A 23,683-nucleotide genomic window follows, 5' to 3' on the forward strand; every position below is an offset into this window, starting at 1 on the left:
GGAGGCGCTGCCGCGGGCTCCAGGCCTCCGGCTGGACTCACGGGAGGCGCTGCCGCGGGCTCCAGGCCTCTGGCTGGACCCGTGCAGGATATCGGGATCCAAGTGCTCAGCTGCATGCTCTGGTCTTTAGAGTGTGGGCAGATTTCCTGCACTCTGTGATTTTTTTGAGTAACTCATTATAAAATAATCTTATAAAATGTGTCCTGTATTGTACTGTTCCCCTTGCAAAAATCACAAGCCATGACACCCTTCCATGATGAATGGGCTCAGGAAACAGTTGCTGGGTTGTGACGATCACAGCAGGCCAGCAGCGGCATGAGGGAGTTGCCCAGGGGCTGCAGCGTCGGACCGCCGCCTGGTCAGTGCTCCACACTCCAACCATGCAGCAGGAGCAGCAGAGACACAGCTGCTGGGACGAGGAGCTGCCAGCCACCCTTCCAGATGGCCGCTGGCCATCTCCCTACCTAGCCCCTCCTCTGCAGAGCAGCCTTCCCAAATCAGAAGTGCAGCACTGAACAGCATCGCTGCCAGCGAATACATCAAACACCCTCTGAGTGCACCGGCTAGTCCACCTGACTGCTGCGCACCATCCACAGACATCCCCGACTCAGGGTGTGAACTCACCCGCATCCAGCAGCCCTTCCTGTCCTTTACTTCCTTCACAACTGAGTTACATATCAGGCCTTTTCTCGTGCCAATAATGAACACCTGAGATAGGTGCTCATAAAGAGTTACACAGTTCACGGCTCTGGCAGATCAAAAGCTCACACTCTGGGCTGGTCTTCTTGCTGGCAGGGGAGAACCTAGCACCAGTAGCCAAAGGACAGAGCACTCGTGTGTGTGTGTGTGTGTGTGTGTGTTTACACAATGTGATTAAACAGCAAATGTGTAAGTACTGAAAAATTACTGCAACCCAAGACACACTGCCATCAACCCCTCAAACTCCTCCTCTGCCCTTAAGCGCACACATCCCACCTCATGGCCGCTTTCCGCAGCAGCTCTGGACACCTCTTTCCTGAGTGTCTCTAGCTGTGGGGTCCTGGCAGTCCTGCCTTGAGTCCTGAATCCATCAAAACATCTCCCTTTCATGGTCATCCTGACAAGAGCCAAGGCGCGTAGTGAAGCTGCGAGCACGAAGCTGAGGCCTTGTGGGCGAGGCTCATGAGCTGGCTCACGGCTGCCTTCCTGCAGTTTGGATCACATTATCGGAAGAGAGCTCAAGAGGAGCTCCAGGAGAAGGTGAGAAGGATGGGTAAGTGTGCTGGGGGAGCATCTTGAGGGAGATTAGTGACCCAGAGATAAGTCAGCTTTCCTTAAACACAGATTTTCAGAGCCTCAGAAAAGAGGACTCGGGCTGCTGCAGAGTGCAGCCCACAGGAAGGGAGCGTGCAAAGCAAGGAGCGGCTAGAGGGGACGCACAGCACAGCGCCCTTCCCTGAAGGAACTTTCTGAGCCCCAGTGAGTTCCCTCACACCTTGTGCATGGTCCCCCTCCTACGGGCACCAGAGACCCCTCAAGGGGCTCCGCCGACGGCCTCCTCTGACCCTCATCAACTCCCAAGCCCACCTGGAAACGCCTGCTTCGCCCTCTCCCTCTCCCTGCCACACACCAGGGATTACATGTGCATACGAGAAACCTGTGGGACATTCACAGCCTACCCTATCGTCTACTGCTGGGCCACATGTCCACGAAGCCAGCTGAGCTCTACGCGTGTGTGAGCACCTCCTTTCCAGTGGCTGCACAAAAAGACTCTACAGCGGGGAATGCAGGGGCAGACGCACCCCGTGACACGTCCCTGAGCCTGATCCTCAGCCCACAGAGCCCGGGTGGTGGCAGATCATTTCCGATGGGCCCAGGAGGAAGGTGCCACCCCCAGGGGGTGCTGGTAAGGGGTGAGAGGAGTTGGCACCTGCCCCTCCTTCTTCGCAGCCTGGCTGCCATGAGGTAAGCCACTCTGCTCTGCAGTATGCACTTCCACCGTGACCCACTGCCTTCCACAGAGCAAAGCAACAGGCCACAGCCATGAGGAGATCCTCGGCATCGGTGCGCTGGAAGGAACCGTCCCTCTTTGTAAGTTCACTGTCTTGGGTGTTCTGTCCCTGTGTGAACAAGCTGGCAATGTCTAAAAGCCAAGTAGTTCCCACACGAGGAAGAGTCTCTGCAGATGCACTTGGACACACGCGACATGGCACACAGCCACCGCTGCCATGGATAGTTGCATACTGGGGAGAGGGCTGCCAGCGAGGGAGCACTGGCTGGAGTACAAGAGGAGCGCATCCATCGGAGCCCGCTTCTGTCCACACTGCACAGGGACACACGCTCTGCCTGCAATAGGCAGAGCTCAACATGGTGTAATTTGAAAGAAAATAAATTACGCTTGTATTTGCTTGGATAAAAACAAGCCAGAGAGATACTGTTATGGTTTGTGTCTAGTCGTCCCCCCAAAGCCTCATGCAGTCATGGGGTGAGGACTTCTAGAGTTTGTGTTAACTCATGATCCACTGGGATTATGTGTGACCCAAGTCTGGGATTATGGGTCTTAGTACTGCTGGGATTACCCATAGGTGGGTAAGTACTGGGAAATACCCATAGGTGTGAGTACTTCCCCTACCCTGGGGCAGGTAATTTGCATTACAATGTAAGGTGGGAAGAGAAGCCAGCTGCTTGAGCTGCTGCTACCTCTCCCTTGCGCTCTTGCTCTTTGCCGCCACCATGAAAAGATGCTTTTCTGCTCTGTGCTGCTCTGCGTTGAACCCAGCTGAGTATGGACTGAAACCTCCAGTAACTGTGAGCTAAATAAACCTTTCCTTCCTTCATTTTGGGTGTCGGGTATTTGTCCCAGCAACGAGAGAAGAGTAACTAAGACAGATACAGAAGCCACTGACGGCAGTGCCTAAGGCCGTGGGCGGCACCTGGAGCAGCGCTGCGTGAGGCACGGCCGCTCTGCCTTGCACTGCTTTGGCCTTAGAGCCGGGAGCTGCATCATCTACTCAGAACTTCAGTGTAGCATGTGTGAAGCATTAAGGCAGAGCGTCCTATGCAGCTGCTTCTAAAGTCCTTCAGGGACACAGCATGACATGGCGCACCTCACAAATGGGAAACACTGCGCACAGGCACACAGACCACGCCTCTCCTCATGGGGTTGAGGGGCAGATGGATTTTAAAACAACATAAGACAATATGGCACAACAGTAGGCCACTTCATTATGACCTGTGTCCCCCGGTTAGGCTGCCTATAGTCTTTCTGCTGCTGCTGCTGTTGTTTCTTTTTGAGACAGGGCCTGGCTGTATAACCCAGGCCAGCCTTGAACTTACTCTGCACCCATGCACCTGAGGCCTTCCTGCCTCAGCTTCCCAAGTGGGGGTCACAGGCCTATGCCTCCAGGCCCAGCAGGCTTCCTGTTCTCCTTGTGCATGGCCAGGCTTTCCACTGGACAATACAGGGACAGAGACGTCACTCCACCTGGATGTGATTCCCAGCGCCAGCTCTAAGTGTCACCTTGTACACAGTTCTGAAATCCTTGAAGAGCTTCTGTGTTCTAATTAGTTGGATAATGACATCTGCTGTGTCCGAATGCTGTGAAGACCGCAGTGAGAACAGTCTGGTGCCTGGCAGCTGCTGTCCCATCGCCCACCCTTCCACGATGAAGCTCGGCATCGCGCCCTGCTGAAGAGCACACTCCTGGAGAGGGCCAGCTCTGCTTCCCACCTCGCTCCCTGCCTCCAGCTCGCAGAGCATTCGGGACAGAGGCCCTGCTTCTGAATTCAGAGCCTGGCCTCTCTGTGGCCCTGAGGCCACTACTCCTCCTGTAAGAAGCGTCACAGTGCGTCCCTCAAGGAAACGAGACGCCCACAGACCAGCGCTGTGCGAGAACACACCCATTGAACCACCATCAGTTACTGGCCCGCGCTGGGAGACATTAGCGCCGCTTCCAGCTTTGGCTCCAGGCGAGCAGGGCTGCGGTGGACAGAGCTGCCTCCTCCGCTCCTGCAGCACCAGGGTCACGGATGCTGGAGTCAATGCAGAGACAAAGCCTTGGACTTCCACCTCTTTGCCACTGCCAAACGGCGCCCAAGCAGCAGTCCCAACTCCTTCCACCAGGGCGCATCTTTCCTGCATTACAGGCTCATGAACACCAGGAGTAGCAGTCAATGCCCTCCCCAAGTCTTAGGTTCTCATCGTCACTAATAATAAGCACATTTTCACATTTGTTTGTTACATTTCCTTTTTGCTAAGGTGTCATAAGAAAACATCGCATCAAGATGACATCTTTCCTTGTCCTTTCCATGGGAAGCCACAGTCTGATGACAAAGATGAGAGAACGAGATAATTTGCTCACGCTGCCATCACGCTCTTGATCTTCTGTGGCTGGTCTGCAGGCATCCCCACATGCTCCCGTGTCCAAGTAGTGCCAGTCCTGGTGCTACCGGGCGGGGTGGCTCCTTCAGGGCCGGGGGTTGGAGAAGGTAAAGGCAGCTGCACCACTGCGTTCTCCTCTCCGGCGCTCCCAGGCTCCAGGAGGTGAGCGGCTCCACCCCCAGCATCATCAGAGGCTCGCTACCAGAGCCTGGATCCTTGGGAACCTGGAGCCAAAGGAAACCCATCCTCCTAAGTTAGCTTTCTCAGGACTTCGTTACAGTGAGAGAAGCCACTTGTCACAGCGATTAACACGGGGCTGGATCGCTCTTCTTATCCTTCTTCCCCTTCGCAACGCTCTTCTTTCACCTTTTCACCTTTCACACTGAGGTCCTCAATTCGGTGTAATCCAATTCATCCTACAGTAAGGTGGGAATCTAATTTCATCTTTTCTCCAAACAGTATACCCTTGCCTGGTGCTGCTCATTGAAAAGGAACTCTGAAACGATGGGTGAAAGAAGAAGGGCAAAAGCCCACACTCGGCAGAGCCCGGCTGAGGGGCACCCTGAGCCCTGGTGACCTCCTCGTCCTCAGCCAGCCTTCCCATCCTTGGGACTGAACCCCTCACACCTGCCAGCGAGAGGAGGAGCTGGCTCCAGCTCCGGCTCCAGGCTTTCAGCTCCCCACTGCCTGGCTCCAGGTAGGAGCAGCCTGGCAGAAGGCTGCCGTTACCTTGCTTTTCTCCGTGCTGGGACAAAATACCTGACACTCAGAGTTAAGGAAGGAGATGCCTATTGAGCTCACAGTGTATGGAGGTTTCAGTCCATAATTAGCTGGGTCCAAAGCAGGGGGGCACATGGCAGAGGGCCAGAGAAGACAGCAAAAGCAACAGAAAAGGAGAGAGAGAGAAAGAGAAGGGACAAGCCTCTTTCTGGCGCTTATGTTGTATGCAGGCTGCTGGCCCTCAGGGGAGTGCAGCTCACACCCTTAATCCCCGTATTGGACCACAAACCAATCACAAACTCTAGACTCCCAAAGGCTGCCCCCCATGGCCAGGTGAGGCTCTGTAGGGACATTCAGATCCAAACCATAACAGGCGCAGTGGGACAAAGCTGTTTCAGGCGAAGCTGCCTGGAAGTACAGCTCCTGCGAAAGACGCAAGACGCACCCTCCAAAGACGGCCCAGTGATGCTCCAGCACAGTCCGCTGTGACAATCGGGATGAATCCCCAGGTGTGCGTCGGCCCCCAGCTTCTCCTGCTCCAGCTTCATGTTCTTTTGTCTCTGTACTGATCCCATATAACTCTGGCATATTAAATCTCTATTCAGCCAGGTCAGATCAACCCAATCCGCAAGATTTTGCTTTCGGCAACTGTATTTTCCAGTTCCACAACAGCCATTTCATTTGTTACTATCGTTCTAGTTTTCTACTGACACACCTGTACTTTCACATTCCTTGAATATGTTAATCCCTGACTCCAGTTCACCCACTCACTGTCTTCACCCCGCCATCCTCCCTCCTAGACCCAGTTGGTTTCTGCCAGGTGTGAGAATCTAGGCAGGAAACACTGTGGCTGCAGACGGATTTCCTTGTGTGTGGGGGGCAGTTAGGGGAGCAACAGGCCTGGGTGACCCTGACTCAAATAGGGATGAGCTATCCACAGTGGAGTTTTCCTTCCTGTTCCAGGAATCCTCTAGGCCAGTAGTGTGTGCCCCAAATCAGGACAGACAAAAGGGAACTGTGTATCTTTCAGTAGCCAGGGAGTTAAGAAACCAAAATCTCCCCAAAGTATACTGTAAGAAAGTAAATTCAGCTCTTTCCCTGCCGCCTCAGAGTCATGCGGAGGCGGAGGCTCGGGTGTGTTCAAGATTCGGCTTCACCTATAACCCACCGCCATGGCCGAGGAAGACATTGCTGCCGGAGGTGTCATGGACGTCAGTACTGCTTTACAAGAGGTGCTGAAGACCACCCTCATCCACGATGGCCTTGCGTGTGGAATTTGCGAAGCCGCCAAAGCCTTAGACAAGCGCCAGGCCCGTCTCTGCGTGCTTGTATCTAACTGCGATAAGCCTATGTATGTAGAGTTAGTGGAGGCCCTTTGTGCTGAGCACCAAATCCAACTAATTAAGGTTGACGACAAGAAACTCGGGGAATGGGTGGCCCTCTGTAAGACTGACTGTGAGGGAAAACCCCGTAAAGTGGCTGGTTGCAGTTGTGTGGTGATTAAGGATTATAACAAAGAATCACAGGACAAGGATATCATCAAAGAACACTTCAAATGCAAGAAATGAATGAATAAAAATTTTGGTTCACTTTAGGAAAAAAAAAGAAAGCAAATTCACACTTGTCTATAAGGAATCAACTTTTCTCTAAAATCTAAATTAGCTGTTATAGAATTGATAAATGTGTTGCTTCGTTACCATAGTTTGCAGCAGACTCTCCTTGGGGCAAAGACTACATCATTCTCAAACAGCGGCAGAGACACAGCACTGAATACACGCCCCGCCCTGGGCCACATGCCCGCCGCTCGCCCCCAGCCCCTCGCCCCCAGCCCCTCGCCAGGTGTGTGCTCTCAGGCGGCAAAAGAGAAACAGACTTTACAGACAGCAGAACGTTGTTTACTAGGAGAATCTGTATTCAGCAGAGGAAACCAAATGTGGAAAGAGGTGGTATTTAGCGGCCATCAACACTTTGTAACTGCTTCACGACAAAACCACGACTGGTTGGTTCTGCGCACAGAAAAGGCATCGAGGTAAAAAGGTCTACCGTCTGAAAGACAATCTAAGTAGTCTGCCTGAGTCTGCATATGAATCAGATCCCACCCACCGCACCACCACAAGTTCCATCTGGTCGCAGGGGCCCTTTCTCTTGCTCCTCACACCTCAGGCCCGGCTGGTTCGCAGCTCTGATAATGCCTGCAAAGCCAACCCTACGGCACAACGAGCCCAGGAAGCACAGGGCTCTTGCTGACATCAGGTCCTTCCTTCAGGGACAACGCACGTGCTGAGCTTCTTCCAGATGATGCGGACACAGCTCGGGGATGGTACGCTCACACGGGAAGAAGAATCTCCTGACCCGATGAGGTCTCCACAGAGACCCGAGTGAGGGAAGCAGCAAGCAGCTGGGGCTGGGCAGCATCACAAAACAAGCACACAAAGCACACGCGTGTAGGAAGAGGCCACAGGGCCCCGGGAGGACTCCCAGACCACAGTAAGAGCCTCAAACCTGACACTCAGTGAGGAGCACTGACATGGCCTGATGGGTGCTCAGACGCCGGAAGGAAGCCCGTCGGGGAAACTGGGGCGGCTCAGACGAGAAGCCAGGGAGAAACGTGGAAACGGCGAGGCTAACGAAAGCCGATCAACAGTCAGAGCTCCTGCTGAATGACTGGGGCAAGAGCAGAGAAGAGTGAGAATCCCACACCAGCTGTGGCGGTGCACGTTCCTAATTCTCACACTCAGAGAGGTTAAGGCAGGAGGATCCCAAGCTAAAGCCTAGGCAGGACCACTTAGCAAATTAATAAAACTTGGCCTCAAAATATCAAAGGGGTGGAGCTGGGCACGATGGCACACAGCTGTAATTCCAGTACTCAGGAAGCTGAGGCAGGATTGCTACAAATTCAAGGTCCACCAGGTCTACAAAGTGTGTTGGGGCCTAAATGACATAGTGAGACCCTGTCTCAAAACAAACTATATATATACATATGTAATATGTATAGTATATGTATACACATTATATAAGAGGTGGGGATGTAGCTCTGTGTGAATGCTGTATTAAATCCCCAACACTACACAAAATATTAATGACAGTAACATGCAACAAAGGACTGAAGAACAGGACTGCCACATATCCAGTGAGATATGGGTAATCTGCTGCAACAGTAATCTTTGGGTAGAAAAATCATTAAACACCCAAGTGCAGCTGCCGTGGGATCTGAGAGCTCTGAGGAGGCTCCGGGACGCTGATACGCACTTGAGCAGGCCAGGCAGGAGGTGCTTGCTCCCGACCTCCCCAGCACCCCCTGCTGGCCCCACCCAGCTTATGACCATCAGTGGGAGTTGCCCACCCCACCTCATCTCCTGCAGATACCCCCACACTCCCCCGCTGCCACTCCAGGCCTTGCACTTCTGGATAGAACGTGAACCGCACATGCACCCCACCCTGCATGCATGCCAGGCAGCCTCGCTGCAGGAGGAAAATGAATGGGATCCCCAACAACAAATCACCCCAACACAGAGCAGGAGAAAAGGGTGTCTCTGTTTGCTGGTGTTTCCACAGAGGACTCGTGTCCCCCTGAGAGTGCTGTGTGTGGCCTTGCTCTTGCTTTTATCCTGTTTCACCGGAAACCTCTCTGCTGGCACCAGGTGACAGGACTACGGCACAGAGGGGAGCAGCGGCTGGGCAGTGCAGGCTGTGGCCGGACCCTGCAGGGCTGTGTTGCTCGGCGACGCCACACTGGAGCTGGACTGTGCCTCGCGGTGGCGGCGACACCAGCTTCCTCGGGGAGCTCTGCAACACAGCTCGCCCAGAGCTGCCGGGTTCACCCGGAGGTGGTCTCCTCTCCTCGTGACTGGGTCCTCGGCCAGCAGGACACTACTCCTAGAGCAGCAAAGCAGTGCTCGGCTTTGCTCGCCCCACTCCATGCCCGCTTTCGTCCAGGCACCTTCTGTAGCTTGCCACGGCCACCCTGCACGGCAGGGACAGTTTGCTTTAAGTGAGACGCGTCTTCTCTCTGCCATCCTCTGCCAGAGCTGTAGCAAATTCACTGCCCAGCTCAGTACCTCGTCCTGTAATTAAAATCTTTGTCTCTCAGCTTATGGTGGCCAGGTGATAAGTGGCTTTGGCCCCAATTCAAACGACACTGCGCCCTACATATGTACAGGCTGCTCTGGGATTCGTTCCCTACTTCCTAAAATATAACTGCAACAGACCTACTGTGCGGTAACTGTGGAGCCCGCCCCTGGCCAGCTGCCCAGTGATGGGGGGACTTGGATGATAAGAAGGAACAACTGGAAGTCTAGAAAGCCCCTCTCTGCCTAGGCAACAAGCCATATAAGCAGGGAAACAACTCCTAAAATTAGTACCAACAGCAAGACCGTAAGCGGTGATTGCATCAGTTAGGCCTCCACATAAATGGCCCACTTGGCCGGTACAGATGCTTGGGAATGACTGCAGTACATCTTGAACAGTGACAGCACAGCACCCCAAATTCAAATATCCATTCCTGTGACACTTGGCAGCTGCCATCCCTATGTGCTCTCTCTCCAAAGAGAGCCTGCGCTGCCAGGGCATCCTCCTGGGATAATGACCTCGAAAGGACTGCTCTATACCACAGGACAGCGGAGTGGGCCGGCCGGTGGCAGGCACATGCTGGCTTCGACTCGCCACGCGCACCACTCCCCATGATGCTGCAGCAACGCTCCTGCCCTCGCCACGCAGGGTCTGCATGGGGCTTCTGAACTTCACCTCTGCACTGTTCGGGGTACGTTAAGCTGATGGGACCTGGGGAGGAGTCCACAGCTCGGTGAGAGGGAAGAGGACAAAGCCCCGGGGCTCCAGGGCCTCCCACTCCAGTGAGGGCTCTGAGACATCCTCCAGGCCCAAGACAAGGCTGCTGCTTCTGCTGGCCATGACCAAAACAAAGACGGAGACAGCAGAGCTCTGGGAACCCAAGAGGCAGTGCACAGCGCCTTCAAGGCCTTCTCACGCGTTCTTCTGAGACCACCCAGGCGGGCCACAATCTCAGCAGCAGTACGCCTGCGCTGCCTCCAGGCCTCATCCTGGGCTGCTCTGTGCATCTGCGACCCACAAGCCACAGGAAGCACCAGAGTCGCAGCACTGACCTTCCGGCAGGGAAAGCGACACCAGTTCTCCTCTGCGGGCACTTTTCATCCTTGGGAAACAGCTGCTCTAGACAGCACAAGACTCTGACATTGAGAGACCCTGCAGCAGGACTTAGGGGTCTTTAACCTGAGCACCAAGCACACCAGGGGCCTGCCATGGGAGCAGGTCACCTGCACGAGAGACCGAGCTGAACAATGGGCAGTCGCAGGTTCCTTCAGCCACCCACAAGCATAGGGCAGGGTGACAAAGGCAGAGGCCACACGCCCCTGACCAACAATGACCAGGACACTGGCACTGCAGCCAACAAGCAGAACCGATGTTGAACCCGCACGTGGCCCCTTTCCACGTTGTCTACTTGCTGCCATAAGCTGCCACTCCAGGAGCGCAGGCCTCAAAAAGCCTCTTTTACTACCATGGTAACCCATGTAATAAGCCTCCAAGCAGACTAACAGCAAACAAGACGTGGCAGTGGGCTCGTGCGCACAAAATCCAGGGTCTCAGGAAGCCCTCCATCACCCAGAGGCACTGGCCTAACAGACATGAGGAATGGCTTACTGAAAATGTCATGGTGCTGCCTGGGGAATACGCATGCTTAGTAACTGGGCTCTCTCTTACACAAGCAAGTAGGACACGTGCTACGGTCTCACCCACAGAATCCTGCTCTGTCTTTGCCACAGCTCAGAAGTCTGTACTTGTGATCCCATGGAAAGTTTCTGAAATTCTAGCGAGTTAATTCCAATCTACCACTGCCAGCACAACCATGGCAAGAATAAAGTCACTAAGGCATATCTGTAACTGTGAGGAGCCCAGAGGTCCTGAGTCCAGCTAGGATAGTGGTTATCTGGAACAAAGGCTTTAATCCAGGGTTGAACCTACGACTGTATTAACTTGTGAAGGAATGGCATGAAGATGAGTGACTGAGAGTGGTGAGAAGCAGGTGAGAGCCGTGAGCCAGGCAAGGTAGGAGGCCTGAGGCCACTGCCGCACTACGCAGAGAAGGATGCGCAGAAGGGGCCGGAGGCACGACACAGCTGAGCAGGATGAGATGTTTGGGGCCGGCGCCGCAGCTCTGGCATGCAGTCTTCTATGCCCTGAGGGGCACAGCCTCTTATCTTCAGGCTCCCGGCAGACAGAGTGGAGCTGGGCTCTCCCTGCTGCCCAGCTCACACACGCTGTTTGGGAACAACAGTGTAGGCAACACTGTCCAGTGCCTCGTTTCACAGACTCCACATCAGCACCTTAGCTGAACCGATCTGCAGGGCTTAAAGCCAACTGAAGGGATAAGGAAAGACCCTAGCCAGCTCTGCACACATCAATCCATGGAGTAGGGCCAGGCTCAGCCACAGTGGAGGCGACTGCTCTCCTTTCAAGCAGTCGTCCGGGGGGTCCTCCACACGCACCATCATCAGAACACGGGGCTGCCAGTGGAAGAGCAGATGTGATCTGCCCCACGGTCACCCCTTCGCATCTGGACTCCTTATCACTGCGTGTTTTGCCAGAGGACGGCTTCCAGGGACGTTGCAGCGATGACTGCATCTGACTAGAAGGTCACTTGCGAAAGGGGTCATCTGCTAGCTAGAAGAGTGACTGCGGAAACCAGTGGCTGCTGCCTGGCGAGGCCAGGTACCCGTGATGCCTCCGAACACTGCCACATCCAACAGCAGAGCTAGAGAAAGCCTCAGCCACCAAGGACAGTCGCGGTCCCTGAGAGCAGCTCCTTAGGCACTTCACAGCTCTAGCAAGTACCAGCCTGTGTTCCAGTGGGGTATACGAAATGCCACCAAAGGCAGCCTCACCAACCAGAGAAAAAGCTGTCCCTTCCCTGTAACTGGACGTAAGTCAGGGCTAGCGCTGCATGACTCTGCCAATGTTATGGGCACAGAGTACTCGGCCATCACTTTCAGTTGGGTTCAATTATCAATGGAGCCCAATATTCCTATCATTATGAAACTCGCTAAGTATGGAAATTACCACATGACATATAAATTTAATAGTTTTGCTATTACATCAATTTTGCTTTCAACTTTAGAGATATAGAAGCTTCGAATTCATCCACAGCCCAGCCATCAGCGCGTCCCTTCACAGCTTCTCCAGCCGCTCTCATGAGAATAGCCTTCTTCGCCCACACTGAAACAAACTTTCTTCCAGCTGCTTAGATTTCTTCACAACATGTAATTCTCTAATCCATCTGGAGTTGACTTATATGGTTTAAGGAGAGAAAAATTTTTTCTCACACAGTTAATCAAATACTCAGAGTAAATACTTCTTTTCCTTAAAAAATCTTTAAGATCAAAGCATTTTTTTTAATTTCAGTGATTACCGTATTAATAGCAAAGTCTTGGGAGAGGGGACAACAGTCTCCAGGAAAACTGGCTCCATGAGGCGGCAGGGCGGCAGGGCGCTGAGCCCGTGGCGAGCCTCCAGGACGCACTTGGCCCTGCCTGTCCGTCTTCCCAGACATGCCCAGCCCACAGCACAGCACGGAGCCATTCCGAGCGAGGGTGGGCGCCAGGGCCACCAGCTCACTCTCATCGGATCCTGATGCTCAGCCTTGTCACCTGTATAGTGCTAGCTAGACTTGAGGGCTGGCATCACAGAAAACGTGCTGAAATGTGACTGCAAAGGCCGCCAACGATGGCTGGAGCAGGAAAATCTCAACAGATGTGCAAAGGCTATCGCAGGTGTGGCCTCAGGGCTCGGCTGTCAGGCAGAAGCCCTGCTGCCGGCGCCACTCCAGGGCACAGGAGGAACACGGCCCCATCCATGTGCATACCACCATGCATCGGAACAAAACGCATGTGGCCCACACGTGGCCTCTCTGCACACGGTTATACACAGCTGCACACTTTACACACACTAATGCCAGGCTACAAAGCACAAAACAGCAAACGCCAACCTTTTTCCACAGACTCAATATTTGGTCTGAGAATAATTACTACTACTAAATTAAATTTAAAAGTCTGAACTTTTACTATCTTAGAGATCTTCAACTTTTAAAATGAACTTATTGGGCTGGCCAGATAGCTCAGTGGACTAAAGCGCCTGCTTATGCAGATGCAGGGGCTGGGGTTCAATCCCCAACATGCCATGCTGGCCCCACCCCTGAGGCAAGCTAAAATGGTGAGACTGGGCACGATGGCACGCGCCTGTAATCCCAGCGCTTGGGGGGGTGAAAGCAGGAGGATCACTACGAGGCCAATCTGTGTGGTGAGACCCTGTCCACCCTGTGTATTTTAAATACATTAAAATAAATAAATAAAATGAACTTATTACTTAAAACTAACCTATTACTAACATTTCTTCTACTTTTCTATTCATTGGGTTTTTTTAATTATCAGAGGAAAAACCACTCTCATTGTACAGCCTAAAAATATAACACAAATACAAGTAATTAGCCTCCCGCCTAGTTGCTTTCCTCTCCTTGCTACGCCAGAACACCTGATCCAGAGTTTAAGGAGGAAAGGGTTAGCTCAGTCCATGAAGGCTTCAGTCCATGTCAGGGCTCCACAGCAGCGGGCAGCAGGCAGCAGGCTGAGGGAGGGCAACCCTCCTGGCACTAGGGGAGCAGGGCAGGCAAGCCTACGAGCAGAGCCCCCCAGGCGGGCACAGCTCTCATACCATCCTCTCCATTTGACCTGCAGATGTTCACAAAGGGAGCTCCAGGCCCCTGCCGAGTGGCTTAGACCCCCAAGCTTCTCCAGCTGACGCAACGGACAACACCCCAGGGTAAGGGCATGAGCTGTACTCCCCAGGACGTACAGCTGCTGGCTGACAGTCACTGGACCTCTAGACTTCTCAAGTTGACACAGGGTATCAGTGACTGAACTCCCTACCCTACTCCTTCTCAAACAGTTTGGTATTATTTGGAATCTCATACAAAGGCACAAATAAGTGTTTTGCCACGTGTGCTATGTTACAAAGTATCTTCACAACACAGTGCTCCGCCTTATCCTTCTACTCGTCTCTACATAATGAGCATCCCTCCTAACTGGCCCGAGTCATTCAGATTAAGTGGTGTCGTCATTTACTGAAATGTCTCCATGCCGATGGAGCTCAGCATGTGCACCACCAGAACCATGTTGCACCGGATGCCCTCGTGCCCACATCACGAAGTGCCTACAGAATTTAAGCAGCAAGGCAGGCCCGCTGAAGCCCAAGTGGCCACTGCGAATGGTCACAGACGCGTCCAAGTCACCTCCCCAGTAGCCACAGCAACTCACACTTTCATAAGTGATGTTTAAAAATGACTCGGGATTTGCAATCCTGCAAAGACAGAGTAGCCCTCTGCTCCTCAGCATTCCCTCTTCTAGCTAATAATCACCAGATACGCTATGAGCAAGACAGGAAGACTCAGGAGAGCTCCTACACTGTTGGAGGCGCCCTGGCGGGAGAGGCGGGAGCTGGGGTGAGTCTCCGCCCAGCTCCCTGACCACGTGACCACACACAGCACACCTCCCCCACCCCTAGTCTTGCACACCACACTATTTCTGCCTTGCAGCCAGCTGGCCCGGGGCTGAACCCTCCAAAAGCAGTGGGCCAAGTAACCCACTCCTTTAAGCTATGGGTGCTCAGTATTTCTCTCCGTGATGAGAAACACAGCTGTTTCCCCTGCCAGGACACCAGCCTGAGGACAGTATCCCAACAGGAAGCCTCAACAGCTACGTACCCTGCCCTGGCGACACATGACCAGAAAGCCACACCAGAGTCCTTCACCATCCTCCTCTGTCTCAGCAGGCCCTCCGACTTTTTCTCCTACTGCCACCCTGTCCTAGAGAGCAGGCAGCCCACTCCAAGTCCCTAGCAGAAGGAGTGGGGCTGCTAGACTTAACAGAGGAGGACAAATCTCTTCCCTTGTGGGGCAGGAGCAGACAGGAGTGACTCCAGCCCCAGCAGGCAGCTGGCTCTCTGCACCCTGCTGGGTGGGCAGCGATCTGGAAGAAGCAGGCAGAGCCCAGCAGCATCCTGCCCAGTCATCCCTGTGGGGCCCAGGGCTTGCCCCACCGAGCACAACACGGCTCACGAGCAAGAGACCCAAATCTCCTGGCCACCCAAATGTCCAGTACCAAACATCCGTCCATCACCAAAACTACTTGCCAACCAACACAGGAACCAGGAAAACCGCAACTCAAGTCAAAAAGACAAGGAACAGATGATAAGACACCATGAATCAGTGCTAGAACATGCGACAAGCACTTTGAGGCCAGTTCTCTTAAAGCTAATGAAGAATTTAAAATCTCAGAAACATAAAAGAAGCCATAAAAATAAACCAAATATAAACTTCATAACTAAAAAAATGTAATAACTAAGGTACAGCCTTCAGTGGATGGAGCCAGTCACAGAATACATATAAAAGAAAACAGAATCAGTGAATACGAGGACAAAAAATTCAGTTTCTAAAATTGAGCAACAGAGATAAGAGAGACAAAATTAAAAATACTCAGAACCCTGCTGGAGGCTAAAAGTGCCTTACATTTATTAACACTGGAACTGAACATGTCCGAGAACAAGGGGCAAAAGAGAACTACGGGGAGTTAAAGAAATGATGCCTGGGGAATAGCCATGCTTGCGAAGACACAGACAAACCTGCAGATCCAACAAGCTGAGCAAGTTCTGAATAGGACAGATCCAAAGAATCCACACCAAACATACACAGTAAATTCTTAAATCCAGGGCCAGCGAGATAGCGCAGCAGACTAAGCACCTGCTTAGGCAAGCGCAGGGACCGGGTTCGATCCCTGGCACTACATACCACACCAGCCCCGCGCCCAGGCACGCTGAGCTGGGCACCGAGACCAGTTGGGTGGCCCATGCTTGCAATCCCAGTGCTGGGAAGGCAGAAAACAGGAGATCACAATGAGTCTGAGCTGCATAGTGAGACCCTGTACCAAATTCATTAAAAAATAAAAACAAAAACAAAAATAATAAATTCCTAAATCCCAAATCAAAGAAAATATCTTCCAGCAATCTGGAGGAAAGTGGCATGTTAGTTACAAAGAAATACTAATCCAAAAGTCAGATTTAAAGCCGCAACACAAAATCACAGAGGCTAGAGGAGAGAAGAACATTTTTAAAGACTAAAAAATAAGAAGCAAGAGAACTGTCAACCACAAGTTATGAGTATAATAAAATACAGTTTAGTAATAAAGGGGCAGAAAGATTTCTCAAAGCAAAACAACTTTTAAATATCAAATTTATCACTAAAGAAAAGCTAAGGAAAGTTCTCTAAACATAAGGAAGTGAAAATAGGCTGAGAATACAAGCAAGTAAAAACGCTTCACAATGGACAGACTCCAGCGCGGCTGCACCGTCTGGCCAACCTGCACAGTGCAGTTTTTCACAAAGAGAAATACTAGGCAGAACCACAGCAAGCCACAGCGCACCTGAGCAGCGGGCCTCACTGACGCACTCAGAACACTGCACCAAGGTGCAGCGCTTGCTCAACCACAGAATCAACCCCGAGGAGTCTAAAAGAACTGAAACCTCAGCTTACTCACCATAGGAAGTCAAACTACCCATATTAGAATGCCAACAAAAAAAAAATCTCTAAACAATGACAAATAAATAACATAATTCTAAATAATACATGATTCAGGTGGGAAAACAAAAAGGCTACAATGAACTGAATAATGCCGTAAAATCAAAATCTGTGCAAAAGCCTAACTGAGGAGATTTAAGGCACTAAATGATACACAAGGCCTTTTCCAAATGGGAACTCAATATAAGTAATCTCAGTTTCTACTTGGAGAAACTAAGAAAAGGGTAAAACCGAGCAAGCAGAAAAAAAAAAAAAAAAAAAACACCAGGAGAACCAGGTAATGGAGAAAGTAAAAAGCTAGTAACTCAAAATAAAACTGTGACAAGTGATAAATCTATTACAAGGCTGCCAAGAACAAAAAGAAGGGCTAACTCACCAATATCAGAAACAACATTGCGAATTCTTTAGCACTTAAAACGTAAGGGAAGCAAGCAAAGCACTGTGCTCCCAAACGCAAACAGCTAGAAATAAAGGACTGAGTCTTTGAAAATCAAAAACTACCAATGCTCAACCAAATAAAATTTTTAAAATGTGAATGGCCCTGTAATCACTGAAGAAACTGAGTACATAATTTTCAACTTCCCCCAAAAAAATCTTCAGGCTCAGATGAATTCGCTCGAGAAATCGATCAAACGTGGAAATACATTTACATGGTCGTTCCAGAAAACGGAAGAGGAGGGTATACATCCTGAGTCACCAAAAGAGGACAACAAAGAGCATGCAAGCAAGGAAGCCACAGGCCCACAGCTTCAGGCACCGAAACAAGCCCAGCGGTGGCAGGCAGGAGCCAGGCGCAGGCCTCTGGAGCGGCTGGAGGTCAGCGGCCAGCAGAGCCCAAAGGCTGAGGTGCTGCCCCAACCCGCCAGGGGCGGCTGAGCTGGACGCACAGAGGGCCGGCCTCCCCCAGTCCTGGAGAAGCCAGACCTGCAGCCCCACTCTGGGGCTCGGAGCCGCCAGACCTGAGCGGCAGTGACTTCATGCCCTCCGAGCCACCACGTCTGCGGCTTCCCTTCCAAGAGGGCAGCACCACAGCCCAGCAGGGGTCGACACAACATGAAATACACAGCTTCTTTCAATGGGTGGAAAAATGAAGCAAGGGTTTGTCCTAACGCTTCTGATTCCAACTAAAGACTATGGGCTCGTGTCTTGCATTTCACTGTTAATGCTTTCCTCGAGCTGGAAAATCTCGGCTATGCATGAAATTGGCATAACTGTTGGTTTTCTCTTACCATATATGTAGTTTCAAGAAACAATACGAACATCAAATTGACAACAGGAAAAGTGGGTGCAGTTTTAGATTGCTTCATTGGATTTTTGGTGCCCAAAATAAATCCCTAAAGAAATATGCTGCCCTGAACCTGTGACTCCAGGGCAGTTTAAAGTGGAAGCTACTCCCCAGACTTGACACACAGACCGCGCCCAATGGAAGGCTGCACGCTATCGCTTTTGTTTTTTATTTATGTACAGTACTTGCACCCTGGTGACATTGGGGCCCTCGAGCAGGCACACTAGGGAAGAGCAGAGCCCGCCGCCCGCTCCTCATCCTCGCCCTCTTCTCCAACTGCTACTTTTGCTGATTTCTAATTTAACCTCCCGTTCTTCCTTCCTGATTAGTAAACGCTCCCTGCTTGTGCCTGTTCTTAGGGACCATGTGGGAGGCTGGTGCGATGGCTGATTGACTGTGTCAGAACCTTACCTAAACCCTAGGGTACAGGGGACAGCCCTTAGGACAGCTTGTCCCTGAGGCCCTGGATAGTAAAAAGAGAAATGACGAAGGACAGACTGTGCCTCGGGGGAGCTCCAGTCTTCACCCTCAGCTTGGACATCATCTCCTGGCTTTAGCGCTGACTCTTCAGCCTCTGCCTTGGAGCCTTCCGGTGTAGACTCTTGAACTTTCCACTGCAGACCATGGGCCTCCTGATACAGACTTGCACAGACACTGCAGGGAGCTCTAGGCCTTGGATTGCCTGCTCCAGCCTCCCGTGGGCAGATGCCCTCTGCACGCTTCCTCACCGGCTGCGGCTGGCCACCGTGAGCCGCTGTGTGTCTTCTTACACATCTGTGTATCATGCGCTGCGCCTGCTTCTCCAGTAAGACGCTGCCTCATACAGCCGTGAAGCTGCTCTGGCCCTTCTCGGGAAGCTGCGGGAAACCGCCGTGGCCGTGGCTGGAGGTCTCCGCATGCCTTCTCAGGGCAGCACCACGCTCTGGTTCCTGGATGTGGCACAAAGAAACCGAGAGATATCCTTCTGGGAAGCCTCACTCCTGCTGCTCCAGTGCAACTCAGAAGGGAGCTGGGAGGAAAGAAGGCCCCATTCTGTCAGCCATGGGCAGGAGAGCCTGCCAACCAGGGGAGACCGACAGTGGCAGGAGAGAGCGAAAGACCCGGAGCAGGAGATACAGGCCAAGGCAACCCTGCCCATGGCTCTGCGTGGGTGCCAGCCCAGAAGGTTGCCCTTGAAGCTGAGCATGAGCCCCAGCCACAAACCAGCAAAACGCAGGGCTCCGCAGCCCCTGGGTTCAGGGAGACTCAGCAGCAGCCACCACCTCAAGCCTGTGCCTGTGAGCAGCAAAGGTCACCCTCGGCAACTGGGGTCCACAGTGGGCACCATGCCAGCCTGGGACAGCAGGGACAGAAAGCGAAGGGAGAAGTTGGCGCTCTGAGGCCGCCTCCTGGTGCTGGGGCCTGGGCAGCTTCACTCTTGCCAGCACTGAGGCCATGTGCTGTCACTCCCACATGCTGCCACATACCTGCCATCTAGAAGCAAGATGCCTGCAGCAAAAGGCAAATACATACACAGTTTCCCTAGATAGTAAGCGAGCATCCTCACCACAGAAGTCCCAAATCGGAAAAGCTCCACTCTCTGGAGCTTTTTCTAATCAACACAAGGAATTGACTCATGTGACAGGCCAATCAATATCCAGCCACAACTAAGACACTGCACAAAATTAGCATCTATGTGCATAAGGAGAACACAACATGGGTGAATTTCATGTTAGACCTAGGTCCCATCCCTAGGACACTCATACATAACTGCAAGCATTCCAAGACCCAGAACGCTTCTGACTGCCAGAGTCTCTCCCTAAGACCTGCAGCACTTTGCATCCCCAGCACAGTCTGCGACTGCCAATTTCCACAGCCCTGAAGAGAATGCACTGCCACGCACAGCCAACGCAGTAGGTGACAGTGGGGTTTTCAATTGCATTTTAAGTAGCTTTTCTGGGAGGTTTCTGGCCACCTGCATTACTTTTTGTGTTACCTGGCTGTCCCTGGCTCTGGTCTGAGTCCCTACTGCCTCCCCCTGTGCTTGGTTTTTGGCCTCATGTTAGAGAAGGCCTGAACCTAGCGATGCCTGGCTGGCTATTTCCACCACCACGCAACACACTGAAGCCCAGCCAGAGGTGCACGGGGTAAGGTGAGGACAGATGCCCTGTCCTACAGGGACCAGGCGTCAGTGCTGCAGAAGGGGACACCCACGTATCACCGCTGTGAGCTTGCATTGGGGCAGAGGGCTTTCCTAAGTAGATACTTCAAGCCCTGGCCCTGGCTGAGGCCACTGGCAACCCTGCCAGCTTTGGAGAAGAGCGAGGCCCAGCCTACAGAGCCAGCCCCTCATTGCCACGCTCCTGCTCTCTGCAAGCGGCATCTGGGCCCTGTGTGTGTGGCCTTCCCAGCTCATGCTGCTTAGAGCTGCTTCCAGGCTGCTGGGGACCAATCGAGTCCTCCTGCAACGTCCCACCTGAGCCTCCAGGGTGCCCGGCTCCAGTCCAGCCTCCCCAGTCCTCTAGGCAGAGCACAGCCTCTCCCCTGGCAGGTAGCAGGAAGCCCCTAGGGCAAGCGGACCCACTCTCGGCTTCCCACCACCCAAAGAGCTCATCCAGCTGAACTTCATGCTTGTTCCGCACAGAGACAGCAAACAGCACGTTTGGCAGAAGGTGATAGCCATCACATCTCTGGTCAGAAGACTTATACCACTGGTCTCTGCCCTCTGGAGCCACTGGCACGGGGCTGTGGGGCCCAGAGGACCTGGGCTCCATCCTGATGGTTTCCACGTGGCATGATTTTCAGGTCTGCCAGCAGCCCCGTGCGGCCCACAGCTTGTCCCGCAGCCTTTCAAAGCCAGTGCCATTAGGTGAGCCTGCCCTCCCTCACATTCCCAAAAAGCCGCCTCTCCAGAGCTTCCCTCATGGCTGACATGCTTTCTAGTCACTTCCTTTGGTTCTGCCTCCCAAGGGCTGCCCTGTCTTCCCGCTCTTCAGCCTTCAAGGGAAGGTGTCATCCATAGGAGACTGGAATCAGCAGGGCTTGCTGACTCCTTCACCTCCTCCAAGCCTCATCCAGACAGCTTCATGAAGCAGGGGGAGAGGGCTGGAAGGGAGCCAGTGGGGTGGGGGCCCTGGAGACCCCAGGACAGACATGTTGCCTCTGCCACACCATGCAGGACAGCGGAGCCCTCTCTCCCTGGCTGCTCTCCAGCTCAGCTTGCTGCCCCATGGCCACAGAAAGCAAGCAGCAGAGAACGGGACCGCCCCTCCCTCACTGAGGGGTTCCATGCTCATCAGAGGCCGGAAGCAGCATGCCAGGCTCTGGCAGGCTCCGTCGGGCCAGCTGCACTCCTTTCAGTCCAGGCTGAATGGCAGGCAGGACGTTAGCTGGAGTGACCAGATGCTCCCTGAAGAAGTCATCCCTGACCACAGGAAGGCAGCTGGCTGGCCCTGGGAAGAGCGTGGAGTCAGGCGAGGCACATGAGAAGCCCCAGTGCAGCAGCTCTGTATGCTGACGGACTGCAGGGGAAAGGGCAAGAGGAGGGGAGAGGGCAAGAGAGGACAGAGGGTGCGGGCTCAATACAGCACAGCCAGAGCTCGTGGGGAACACAGGGTGATGCCGGAAACACTCCAGACACGCAGGCTCTGGCTCCGGGCAAAGCCCGGGTGAGACAAAGACATCAAACTGGACTTTCAGGAATCTCCTGGGCTTCAACAGAGCCAGCCAAACAGCTCAGAAAGGAGCCTACAGGACACGAGCAACTGCTGTGCCTTCGAGGGATGGGGGACAGAGGAGAGAAGAGCTGGGAGGCCCAGACCCTCTGGCCCAGCCACACACTCCTGTCCTGCCCTGGCCTGTACCTCCTCTGGCCCCAGGGGCTGCTCCTTGGGGGCCTTCAAGGACAATCCCAGAATCCTACAGCAACAAAACACAGCCCAACGGCTCCACCAAAAGCCACCGTGTGGTGCCTCAGGGGTCCTGCTCAGAGATGCTCAGATCTGGACTGGACCCAATCCCCCAGAGCCCGCCACGCTTCCCACCAAAGTCCCCAAGGTTCCCTGTGCTTCCAGGCTGTGATTACAAGAGCACACTCAAACCCTTGAAACAATTAAGGAAGAAGTGTCAGACCAGATAGATACATTATGCCAGGAAACACCCTGTGAAAGGACATGGAGCTGCCCCAGGCAGTGCGGGTGGGGTGTCGGGGGCCTCACCGAGCCTGGCAGCTGAGCAGCAGCATCTCCCGGTTGTGAATCAGGATGTAGCAGAGCACGAGGAAGGCTTTCGCTCGGATGGAAGTGGAAGGACTGTCGAGCAGGCGGAGGATCGTGGAGACGAAATCCTGCAGGCGACATTCGAAACGTTTCTGAGAAATTATGACAAATACAGGAAAGTCTCCATTCTCAGAATAAATTATAAAAACCAAAGAGATGGCAGGAAATAAAACAGCTACTGGTTCAGGATTTTTAATGTATTCCAGATCCTGTACTAAATTTTCTGTATGTGTCATCTCGCTGAGTCCTGACAACCAGCCCTGAAAAGCTGCCAACTGTGTTCCTATTTTAAAGAGGAAAAGAAATCTTACGAAGAGGAACACCTCGCCATACTCAGAGCTGAGTTCAAATCCAGACTGGATGGACACAAGCCTGCCCCTCCTCCACTCAGCCACCGGCCCTGAAGCTGCACACAGAACTAGGCCAGAGCAGGGCTGCCCACCAGGGGCTGTGGGCTACGTATCTGGAGTTCAGGCAAGCACAAGGCCACAGAAAACCCCACTCTCACCACGGGCTTCCGTCAAGAGTTCAACACAGCACAGAACAGCAGCTCCTAACAAGTCACACTGATCTACAACAAATGCAACTCCCACCCCGTTAGAGGTCAGATGTGCTGAGCTGGAGCTCCCGTTATGTGGAGGAGTGAGGCTGTGAGCGGGTAGCACAAAGGCCCTTTTCCAGGGGTCACAACGTGGGCACAACGCAGGTCAGACTGCCCCAAGCCTGAGGGCCAGAAGCACAGTCGCTTAGCTAACCTGCATCCGATAGCGTATGTAGCAAGGGCACGTGCAAAGAACAAAGGCCTTCAGGAAGTGGGGAGGGCAGGTCACACGTTCCAGGCATCCACTGTGCGCCTGATGCCCACCTGGGCCCCTGACAGGGGTGGGACTGCAGAGCAGACTAAGGCTGCTGTTTATCTCCAGGGAGGCTGCAGGCTGCGGGCCTGGCCACTGCTGCTCCATCCGAGGCGGGCTGCTGAGTCCCCTCTTCCATGCTGACTTCCTTGAGGGCCCAGACCCTCCCTGTCTGTGTATTAGTTTCCATCTAATTCAGCCACCTATAATCACAGAAATTTTTGTCCTTCTGACAGGTGGAATCACTTCTGGTGCTCTGTCAGTGTGAAAACGGGAAGCCACACGCGCACACACATGCACTAACGTCAGTGCCCGGATGCAGGACATCCATCTCCAGGGTCCCTCACGAGCCTCGCACCCACCAGGAGCACCGACTCCTGGGCACACACATCACGCTCACTGTTTAACTTCTACTTGCTCGTGTACTTCTTGGGCAAACCATGGTCCTTCAGCGCTGGGTGCTGCAGTGCCAGGAAGGAAGACAGTGCAGCCACGGGTACAAGGCGGTGGGCACGGAGCAAACGACCAAACCCGACCCACACTGTGGGTGAG

General features: G+C 53.2%; 1 protein-coding gene and 1 pseudogene across 9 annotated transcripts in view; one reads left to right on the plus strand and one right to left on the minus strand.

The window, feature by feature from the left end:
* Ulk4 (unc-51 like kinase 4) overlaps window positions 1-23,683 on the minus strand; it is a 380,871-nt gene that overhangs the window by 252,536 nt on the left and 104,652 nt on the right. For all 9 annotated transcript variants that reach the window (XM_023700793.1, XM_023700796.1, XM_023700795.1 and 6 more), the window contains one exon: window positions 22,218-22,345. In XM_023700793.1, coding sequence (XP_023556561.1) covers window positions 22,218-22,345 — 128 coding nt within the window. The remainder of the gene's footprint in view (window positions 1-22,217; window positions 22,346-23,683) is intronic.
* LOC101590245 lies at window positions 6,253-6,648 on the plus strand (annotated as a pseudogene).

This window comes from Octodon degus, unplaced genomic scaffold, assembly GCF_000260255.1.
Source record: "Octodon degus isolate 3935 unplaced genomic scaffold, OctDeg1.0 scaffold00126, whole genome shotgun sequence".
Taxonomy (NCBI): Eukaryota; Metazoa; Chordata; class Mammalia; order Rodentia; family Octodontidae; genus Octodon; species Octodon degus.